This window comes from Phocoena sinus, chromosome 3 (assembly GCF_008692025.1).
Source record: "Phocoena sinus isolate mPhoSin1 chromosome 3, mPhoSin1.pri, whole genome shotgun sequence".
In the NCBI taxonomy this organism is placed as follows: Eukaryota; Metazoa; Chordata; class Mammalia; order Artiodactyla; family Phocoenidae; genus Phocoena; species Phocoena sinus.
This window is the reverse complement of record NC_045765.1, coordinates 146420077-146431580: the sequence shown is the minus strand read 5'-3', so window position 1 is coordinate 146431580 and position 11504 is coordinate 146420077. Positions and strand designations below refer to the sequence as shown.

The 11504-nt window shown below is 39.8% G+C and overlaps 1 protein-coding gene across 1 annotated transcript; it reads left to right on the top strand.

Moving 5' to 3' along the window:
* Positions 1-4294: 4294 nt before the first annotated feature.
* LOC116751120 (phosphorylase b kinase regulatory subunit beta-like) lies at positions 4295-11262 on the top strand. Its single transcript, XM_032626571.1, is given in 6 exon segments — positions 4295-4361; positions 6491-6576; positions 9110-10382; positions 10385-10801; positions 10804-10852; positions 10854-11262. Coding segments are annotated over 6 exon segments (2235 nt in total). The 3' UTR covers positions 11197-11262.
* The last annotated feature ends 242 nt before the right edge of the window (positions 11263-11504 follow it).

Below are 11504 nucleotides of genomic sequence, written 5' to 3'. Positions count from 1 at the left end.
TAAAAACTGAGATATAATTTACAATCCATCAAAATTTACCACTTTAAAGTATACAATTCAGTGTTTTTACTATATTCACAGACTTGTGCATCCATCACCACAATCAATTTTGGAACATTTTCATTATCCTCCCCCCAAATTTCATATCCAACAGCAGTCACTATCCATTTCCCTCCAACTCTCTGAGTCCTTGGAAACCATTAATCTACTTTCTGTATCTATGGATTTACCTATACTAGACTTACATATAAGTGGAATAATACATTATGTAGTCTTTTTTGACTGACATTTTCATGTAGCATAAAGTTTTCAGTGTTCATCCATATTGTAGCATGTATCACTCCATTCCTTTTTATTGCCAAATAATATTCCATTGTTTGGTTATGCTATACTTTATTTAACCATTTATCAGTTGATGGACATTTGGGCTGTCTCCAGTTTATGGCTATAATGACTAATGCTGTTATGAACATTCATGAACAAATTTTTTGTGTGTTTTGTGTTTTTTATGTTTTTTTTTTTGCGGTATGCGGGCCTCTCACTGTTGTGGCCTCTCCCATTGTGGAGCACAGGCTCCGGACGCGCAGGCCCAGTGGCCACGGCTCACGGGCCCAGCCGCTCCACGGCATGTGGGATCTTCCCAGACCGGGGCACGAACCCGCGTCCCCCGCATTGGCAGGCCGACTCCCAACCACTGTGCCACCAGGGAAGCCTCATGAACAAATTTTTGTATGGCATGTTCTCATTTCTCTGAGGTCTGGCCTAGGTGTAGATTTTCTGGGTCAGATGGTAACTCTATGTTTATGCCAAACTGTTTTCCAAAGAGGCTACACCATTTTATATTACCACCAGCGATGCATGAGGATTCCAAATTCTCCACATCCTCACTAATACTTGCTATTGCCTGTCTTCTAGGTTATAGCCAACCTACTGGGTGTGAAATGGTATCTCATTGTGATTTTGATATGCGATCTCCAAATGGTTAATGATGTTGAGCATCTTTCCATGTGCTTATTGGCCATTTATATATTTTCTCTAGAGTAATATCTATTCAGATCCTGTGCCCATTTTTAAGTGGTCGTTTGTCATTTTATTGTTGAGTGGCAAGCATTTTTTATATATTCTGGATGTAAGTCCCTTGTCAGGTATATGATATGCAAATATTTTCTCCCATTCTGGGTTGTCTTTTCACATTACTGATGGGTCCTTTGAGGCACAAAAGTCTTATATTTTGGTGAAGTGCATTTTACCTGTTTTTCTTTTGTCACTTGTGATTCTGATTGTATCTAAGAAGGCTTTAACTAACCCCATGTCATGAAGATTTACTCCCATGTTTTCTTCAAATAGCTATATAATTTTAGCTCTTACACTTAGGTCCATGATCCACTAGGAATAATTTTTTTTGTATAAGAAAGACGTTCAAATTCATTCTTTTGCATATATATATATATATATATATATATATATATCCAGTTGTCCATTTGTTGAAAAGACTACTCTTTCCCTATTGAATTGTCTTGGCACCCTTGTTGAAAGTCCAATGAGATACATCTATATATTAAGAAAGTGCTTTCAGTGATACATTGCTAAATGAGGAAAACAAGTTACAGAGTAATGTGCATAGTGTGGTCTTATTTTAACAAAAATCAAACAGAACTTTATATGTGTGGTATATATTTATACTTGTATTTATATGTATGCCTGGGTATGCCTTATTTGTAGTTTCCTGGAAATGCATTTTGCAGTCCTGCTTACTAGCTGTTGTTTCATTCTCTTCAAAGGTCCTAAAGTCCCATGATGCACTGATCATAGTCAATGCAGCTCCTGTTTGCACAATTGATAGTTACTTCTTCCCAGCTGTAGCAATGTTTATATTGCCCTTTGCAATGTCAAAGGGCTTCCACCCATGTCTAAAATCCTGCTGAATTTACAATCTGGCCTCTCATACATTTCCTTTTGTGTACTCTCTTGCCTCCAGCCAATGAAAATCTTCATTTTCACAAATTATAAGATATTCTTCTTTAGTACTCTTGCTGTACTTCTGGCCAAATCACTTGCATGCTTTTTATCAGGCACTGTGGGTCTAAACTTTTCACCTTGACATAAATTAACAGCAGAAAGAAAGATCATGTTGGGATAAATAAACAGGTTAAAAAACTTAAAAAGGAAAAGAATTGGCTCAGTGGCCATGATACAAGCCAGAAAAAGCATGGGATGGAACACTGATATTTACAGGCCTAAAGCTACAGAGCAATATGGAACAGTTACTCTGATGGCTATAATCCTTTGATCATGCTCTCTGGATTTCGCTGGATGATGAACCGTAAGAAAAATATATTTATTGTGCTTTTTTTGGTACTGCAATGGATCTATTTATCTGGGTGCTAAACTATTTTGGGAAACGACCAACTTAATAAACCATTCAAAGGGGAACATATTAGTCTGGAAATTGCAAACTTCTTAACGATTAGCTAACTCATATTAGCCCTTCAGTAAGCCATTTAACTCTTTGTAAATGGCCTTTATAATACCCACATAGCTCAGTAATCGGTAATCATCTTTTGGTAAGTCACACACATAATACCCAACCCATGTGTGCATAAACTAAGATTATATATATTGATTAGCTCTCCCTTACACCAAAACGTACTCTTTCCACATTAAGTATTTCCTATTAGAAATAAACCAACTTATAACCTATTGATGATTTTGTAATACCTATCCTCCATCGCTGAGTATTTCACAGGAATTTAGTTATATTTACAAACTAATATTCTGCTACTGTTCAGTCATGTTTCCTCAAAATAACATTGTGAGGTGGTTGTCTAAAAGAAAAAAAAATTTTTCAAGTAAATTTCCCATTGTCTCTCTCTCTCTCTCTCTCACACACATGCATGCTCACACACACACACACACACACACACACACACACACACAATTCTGCATTAGAACTTAGTATCTAGGGTACAAATTATTCATTATAAAAATCACCAGGTGTCAGACTTCCCTGGTGGCGCAGTGGTTAAGAATCCACCTGCCAATGCAGGGGACATGGGTTCGAGTCCTGGTCCGGGAAGATCCCACATGCCGTGGAGCAGCTAAGCCCGTGTGCCACAACTTCTGAGCCTGCGCTCTGGAGCCCGCGTGCCACAACTACTGAAGCTCGCGTGCCTAGAGCCCATGCTCTGTAACAAGAGAAGCCACCGCAGTGAGAAGCCTGCGTGCTGCAGGAAAGAGTAGCCCCGCTCGCCACAACTAGAGAAAGCCCACAAGCAGCAACGAAGAAACAACGCAGCCATAAATTAATTAATTTAAAAAAAATTTTTTAAAAACTCACCAAGTGTCCCAATTTATAACATATCAAATTAAAAGAACAAAAGCCAGATCTATAAAGAAGATAGTTTCACCTGCTTAACATTCACTAAATATTGTTTGCTTGTCATCAACAAGTCTCCTAAGCGGATTTCAACAAAACTGCTTGGTCTGATTCAACCCCCAAATTTACTTAACATGTATTAGGTGACAGGAAACACAAAAGCAAAGATATGATCTCTACTGTCAAGTTTATTTGGGAGACAGACATGCACACACTGAGAACTGGGTCAGAGGGGTGATCAGGGTGATATGGAACCAAAAGGTAGGAGGTGATTTATTCAATCTAGGTAAGGACAAGGTACAGGGGGGAGGGGAGAGAGTCATGAAAGACTACTAGAATAGACAGCAGTTAAGCTAGATCTTACCTCTCCAGATGAGTATGATTTCACCAGGAAGAAAATAAAGGAAAGGACATTTCAAGCAAAGAGGACTATAAGGGAAAAAAATAAAAATTAATATAGGTATTTATAATAAATATAAAATTAGATAGCATATTCATAGAATCCTAAGTAGAGAGCCAGTATGTATTTATAAAAAAGTTATGCTGAAAAAGATGGTAAAGCTCTTCTGGGAAGCGTTCAATTCATCGTTAGAAAAAAAATCAGTGTGTTCCTGTGTGATGTATTTCTGACCTGTCCTTATGTACCAATGGAATTGGCAAAGGGCAGAAATGAGGCAGGGAGCAAAACTAAAGCAGGAGGCAACCTCTGGATACACTGAGTGCACTGAGTGATGGGATCAAGACAACCCAGTGAGTGACCCTGGTAGGAGGCCTGCAGAAGAAATGGCGGGCAGGGTGGGGGTAACATAAATTAGAGAAAGCAAAATAGAACTTAGAGGTTCATGGCTCATAACATAAGCAGTCCTTTGGCCACTTGCTCTCCTAAAAATAGAAGCATCACCAGAGACATCTGGCAAGATGCCAACGACCCTGGAGCTCAGAACTCAGGGAAGAATTCTTCAGTTAGAAATGCTTGAAGTCAAAGGTGAATGATTCTGTTTTAATGAGAGGCAACATGATTTAGTGTTCAAGAGTTTAGGCTCAGGCCACCGCTTTCTGTTGGACTTTCAACAAGCCATTTAATCTCTATTTACCTTGGTTTATTCATTTCTAAAATTGGGAAATAATAGTGCCTACCTCATAGAACTGTTTTATAGATTAGAAAGGTAATATATGTAAAGTACCCAGAACAACCAGGATCCAGGCAGAGAAGCCAAACCCTGGGAATCTGTTTTCAAGTATGTTGGATGTGCTGAAAGATTAAACAGGGGAACATGAAGCAATCCAGAAATTAACAAGTACAGGAAGTCTCTCTACCCCACAGGACTGGAAAGCAAAGGGAGGAGGTAGTTTTAACAGTGCCTAAGAGCTGGAAGAAGCCGGAACCATGAGAAAGACATAGCCATTTCCGGAGATCCTACTGGAAACATAAAGATGAGGATATACCCTGTCTCCAGTCCTCCAACCTTCCGCCAGTGCTTATTTTCTGAAATGTGCTAGAAGCCAGTTGGTAAGGGAGTCCAGAAAATATAGTTATCTGGGAAAGAGGAAGGGCTGGAAATAGGTCTGATGCCAAGTAGGCAAATGATTGGAAGGCCTCTCAATAAATGTTAGCAGCTATTACTATATTTTATGTTTGATCTGGGATACAGTAATCACTTTGCTTCCCTCTACCCAGGAAATGGTGATTCTGGGCTGATTCTAAATTCTTCTGTGAGAAGATTGCAGTTATAGCTATAAATAAAATCTGAAATTCAGAATAAAAGTCAACTCCAGAGGAATCAGACAGTAGCTGACATCATGAGATCAGCCATAAAGTACATAGAGAGGGTAAAGAAGATCTGAAGATGGAGTATTAGGAAACACTGACATTTAAAAGGGTACAAATCAGTAATGGAGTATAGTCTGTAAAAATACTGAATCACTATGCTATACATCTGAAACTAATATAATATTATAAATCAACTGTACTTCAATTTTTTTAAAAGCATCCAAATTGAAAAAGAAGTAAAATTGTATCCATTTGCAGATGACATGGTATTATATATGTAGAAAACCCTAAAGACTCCACACACAAAAAAAAAAACCTGCTAGAACTAATAAACAAATACAGTAAATTTGCAGGACTCAAAAGCAGTATACAAAAAAGCAGTTGTGTTTCTATGAACTATCAGAAAAAGAAATTAAGAAAACAATCCCATTTACAAATACCATGAAAAAGAATAAATACTCAAGAATAAAGTTCAACAAGGAGGTGAAAAATCTGTGCACTGAAGATTATAAGACATTGCTGAAAGAAACTGAAGAAGGCACAAATAAATGGAAAGATATTCCATATTCATGGACTGGAAGAATAAGTTCTGGAGATCTAATGTACAACATGGTGATTATAGTTAGTAATACTGTATTATATACTTGAAGTTGCTAACAGGGTAGATTTTAAATTGTTCTCACCACAAAAAAGAAGTGGTAATTATGTGATGTGATGCAGGTGTTAGCTAATGGTATGGTGGTAATCATTCTGCAATATATGGGTGTATCAAATCAAAACACTGTATACCTTAAACATACAGAATGTTATATGTCAATTATATCTCAATAAAGCTGGAAAAAAATAAATAAAAGGAGGATCTTTTTCTGTCATCCCTTCCTGAACTCCTATTACACTTATAGTTGAACCTGAACAGTTTTACTGTCTCTAATATTTTCAGATATACTAATTTTTGTGTTCCCAGATTTCAGCCTTGATTACTGGGATTGGCTCTTATATTTATTTTACAGTCGTCACCTCTCCAATGTGCCCAACACACATTTAGCAGTCAGTGAATAATTTAGGAGTGATTTTAGGAACCTCTAAAGAAGGAAATAACAGTTTCTCTTGGCAACTCAACAACAGACCTAGAAATCCCTGAGTTATCCAACTAGTCTCCCCTTTCCCTCCAACTCTGAAGTTAAAACAATCTCTGCTTTCTTCTTCCTAACCCATTGGACTGACTTAGCTCTCGTTATTCCCCTGTGCAGGTAGTCAGACTGAGGATTAGGGCTAGGTGCGATGAAGCAGAACTAGGCAAGACTGAACAACTATACACCTTAACTTCATCCTTACTTGCTCAGATTTAGCCAGCCCCACTTCCAACCTGACTGTATCTACTCCTGTGATTACCAGTCACTGCCTATATACTTCAACTGTCAGGAAAGCCGTATTTACAGAAATTCAGCCTAACATTCCAATGTCTCCATCTAGAAATGGCCATGGGATATGGATTATAGACTAGGTTTCAAATTCTATTTCTGTCACTTACCAGCTGAGTGACTGTATATTAATTCCTAGGGAGGCTATAATAAAATACCATAAACTTGGAGGTTTAAAACAACAGAAATTCATTATCTCACAGTTCTGGAGGCTAGAAGTCTAAAGTCAGAGTGTCAGCAGGCCCATGCTCCCTTTGAAGTCTGTAGAGGAATCATTCCTTGCCTCTGCCTAGCTTCTGGTGCTCTAACTGGTCTACCTGCTAAACTGTCTTCTGTACATGTGGATATGCCTGCCTCCACCACACACACACACATCCCGTGCTATCCTGCTCCCTCCTCTACCACTGTCAGGACTAACATGCTGCTCCAGTCTCTTTTCTCTCAGCAGATGTTCAGATAAACACAGGACAGAATGCATCAGATCATCCCAATGCACTGAGCCTTGCCCAAGCCCTCAGTGCTGTGACTCAAGTCCATTTCCTTAGTATTAAATATATTACAAGGTAATATTTAAATTTGACTGAGCTCACTACCATTTTTTTTTTTTTCCTTTGAAGAATATACTGAAAGCAACGGCCTTCCCTCCAGATGGAAAATAATTCAGTGGGCAGCACCACTGTGTCCAGCCTCTTTTTCACACCCTCATTTCTCACTCATTCCTCTAATTCACTGAAGCTCGAGGCTAAGGAGAGGAAGCATTCTTTCCTCTAGACAGGCAAGTGTATAGTTCAGCTCACTTTCTGTTTCTATGTTAAAACAAGATCAAGGGTTACTGGAGGCGAGGATTTTCTGTTCATGTGCAGCAATAGCACCTTCCAGTTTTTAATAAATCTAAAACAATCTTGTTTTCTTTCTATAATTAGGATGTAAGCCAGTCCCTGTCAGGCTGACTCACTCAGCTCCCCATGCACTGTGACTAGAGTGTCACTGTTCCAGAATTGCGGTACGGAGTGCTTTTGTCTGGGTCTGTGGCATAAATAGAACAAAGGAAAAGATTTTCCTGAGAGAAAACCTTGAAAGCCAAGAAATGATAACCTTTTCTCACACTGAGGGCTGGGGGTAGGGGTGAGGGAATAGTAAAACAAACCCATGTCCTTCCTCTGGCTTTCCTGTCTTCAAAGGGAGTCAGGGCCCACATGACTTCCTTCCCAGGCACTGGCTGACAATGTTAAAATTGCCCAGCAAGTTCCCCATACCATAAGACAGTTAGCCAGGTTGTTAGTTTACTTCTCTAGAAGACAAATATCCTAACCTAGTACCTCTTTCCTCCAGTATTCATGTACAAGGAAACTTGTAAAGAGTTTAGAGAACTTAGAGAGCCATTTGCGTATCCTCTAGGGTTACTCCTAGAGGATACAAGAGGCAGCCTTGGAAAGAGAAGCATATTTCTGTCAGGAAGTAGGGCACACAGGAAGTAGTCACTCTCCCCTATGTATGAAGTGGGCGCCGGACTTTCCTCCTTTCTCCTCTGAAGCCTTCCCTAATGAACCTTAAACGCTCTTGTCACTTAACTATTGGCATCCCTTAGCTAATAAGTGACATAGTCATATAGTCACCTCTGTTAGTTTGTACTTAAGTCTCTATTCTGCTTCCTCTGTGAGCACTTTGCTTTCCTGTTGCAGGTCTTAGTTAGTACCCTCAGTCTTGTAGCATAGCTCAGGGTATATAAGCCTGTGTCTCTCACTATACTGTAAATCCTTTAACATAAGGGATTCTGTGCACCACTCACCCCCCTGCTAAGGCCTTGCATTCTTGCTCAAAAATGATTGTTGAATGAAAAATTAACAGGTGCTTTTATAGGCCTTTTTCATTTATATGTCCATAAATTCTTGATCAACACTGCAATTTCTTTAGAAACACCTATTCCCAGTATGCCGCTCTCTTCTTCCCATCTACCAACACACCCACAAACACACACACACACATTCACACTTTGTAGTTTAAGCAAAACTAGCAACCGGTTAATAAATATTTCAGTTAATAAATATTTCGATGTGTATTGGGTTGGCCAGAAAGTTCATTCGGTTTTAAGTAAAAATAAAAGACACGTGTTTCATTTTCACCAAGAACTTTGGGTATTCATTAACCAAAGGAACTTTTTGGCCAACCCAATATTATCTTTCTGATCTATGTGCATATATGCATTTAAAGAATGAAGAAAGCAAGAACAACAACGACAAAAAAAATCAAGCAGCCAAGAAGACAAAACCTACTATCTCATTCCTGGGATTCCAGGAAGCGATCTTAATATTACCATCATATAAAAATAAATGAGTACAAATAAATACTCTAATCAGGTCCTTAATTAAATCCAGCCTGCATAGATATTCTTTAAAAAATATTTATTGAATGCCTACTATGAACCACACAGTACTCTAGGAGCTGGGGATAAAGACCTTGTTCCGAGTCCTTTCCCTGGGATCTGACCTCTGAAGCCCGAGCCTCAGCTCCCAGCCCCCACCCTCCCCGGGGGGTGAGCAGACAAGCCTCTCAGGTTATCCTGTCATACCAAAGTACTACTTTGTGCCAGCTGATCTTGTAGAATATGAAAAAAGAAACCCTGGTAGTCAGAAGCGATTTCCTAGCAACTGTGGCCGCGATGGAAAACTGTTTCTCTGGGGACAAGCCCTTTATGTCATCGCAAAACTCCTGGCTGATGAATTAATTAGTCCTGAAGACGTTGATCCTGTTCAGCGTTATGTCCCACTACACAATCAACGTAATGTGAGCATGAGGTTTTCCAATCAGGGCCCACTGGAAAATGATTTGGTTGTTTATGTAGCGCTCATAGCAGAAAGCCAACGCCTTCAAGTTTTCCTCAACACATATGGTATTCAGGCTCAAACTCCTCAACAGGTAGAACCCATTCAGATCTGGGCCCAGCAGGAGCTTGTGAAAGCTTATTTCCATCTGGGGATCAATGAAAAATCAGGACTCTGCGGAAGGCCAGATAGGCCCATTGGCTGCCTTGGTACATCAAAGATTCATCGCATTCTAGGAAAGACTGTGGTTTGTTACCCTATCATCTTTGACCTAAGTGATTTCTACATGTCTCAAGATGTTTTACTTCTGATAGATGACATAAAGAATGCACTACAGTTTATTAAGCAATACTGGAAAATGCATGGACATCCACTTTTACTTGTTCTCATCCGGGAAGACAATATAAGAGGTAGCCGATTCAATCCCTTATTAGATATGCTGGCAGCTTTTAAGAAAGGAGTGGTTGGAGGAGTCAAAGTTCACGTTGATCGTCTACAGACACTAATATCTGGAGCTGTGGTAGAACAACTTGACTTCTTACGAATCAGTGACACAGAAGAGCTTCCAGAATTTAAGAGTTCTGAGGAACTAGAAGTTCCCGAACATTCAAAAGTCAAACGACAAAGCAGCACCTCCAATGCTCCTGAACAAGAACAGCAGCCAGATGTCACCATTACTGAATGGAAAAACAAACCCACCCGTGAAATTCTTCAAAAACTGAATGACTGTAGTTGTCTGGCTAGCCAAGCCATCCTGCTGGGTATACTGCTCAAAAGAGAAGGGCCCAACTTCATCACAAAGGAAGGTACCGTCTCTGATCACAATGAGAGAGTCTATAGAAGAGCTGGCAGCAAAAAACGTTGGTTGGTGGTGCGCCATACAACAAGTCTTTTAAGTAAACTAGTGGACAGCCTGGCCCCATCCATTACTAATGTTTTAGTGCAGGGCAAACAGGTAACTCTGGGTGCCTTTGGACATGAAGAAGAGGTTATCTCAATCCTCTGTCTCCAAGAGTGATTAAGAACATCATCTATTACAAGTGTAATACCCATGATGAGAGGGAGTCGGTCATTCAGCAAGAACTGGTCATTCACATTGGCTGGATCATCTCCAATAACCCGGAGTTATCCCGTGGCATGCTGAAAATACGAATTGGGTGGATAATCCATGCTATGGGGTATGAACTACAGATCCGTGGCGGAAACAAGCCAGCCAGAGACTTATATCAGATGTCACCTAGTGAAGTGAAACAGCTTCTCTTGGGTATTCTGCAGCCTCAACGGAATGGAAAATGTTGGCTGAACAGGTGTCAGATCGATGGGTCTTTGAATAGAACTCCCCCTGAGTTCTATGACTGAGTGTGGCAGATCCTGGAGCGCACACCCAATGGAATCATTGTAGCCGGAAGGCATTTCCCCAGCAACCAACCCTGTCAGATATGACCATGTATGAGATGAATTTCTTTCCTTGTTGAAGACATGTTGGGAAATATTGACCAGCCAAAATACAGACAGATAGTTGTGGAGTTACTAATGGTTGTATCCATTGTACTGGAAAGAAACCCTGAGCTAGAATTTCAAGACAAAGTAGATCTAGACAAACCGGCGAAAGAAGCATTTCATGAATTTCAAAAAGATGAGAGTCTACTAAAAGAAGCTGAAAAACAAGATGACATGACTTCCTTTTACAGTACTCGCCCCCTGGGAAAAAGAGGAACATGCAGCTATTTGACAAATGTCGTGATGAATTTGCTGCTGGCAGGAGAAGTCAAGCCAAGCAATGATGACCCATGTCTGGTTAGCTAGTGAGGAAGGTGTTAGAGACTCTGTTGAGGCAGGTTTTCCAGAAGTGTGTTAAGTTTGTGTTGAAGCTTAATCAAGGCAGCCATTAATATGTGGGCTGATCATACTGGTGAGTAGTTGCCACACCCTTGGCAGAGTTATTGGACCTCTTGCATGCCATAAGCAATCTGATGGTGAGAACTGCTTATAATCAAGTGAAAGTAAGTTCTCATGATTATGCCCACTACAATAATAATCTTTACTGAACAATAGTAATTGTTTATGAATTGAAAGTTCACCACTGCATGTTTTATGATTACACAGCTCATCAA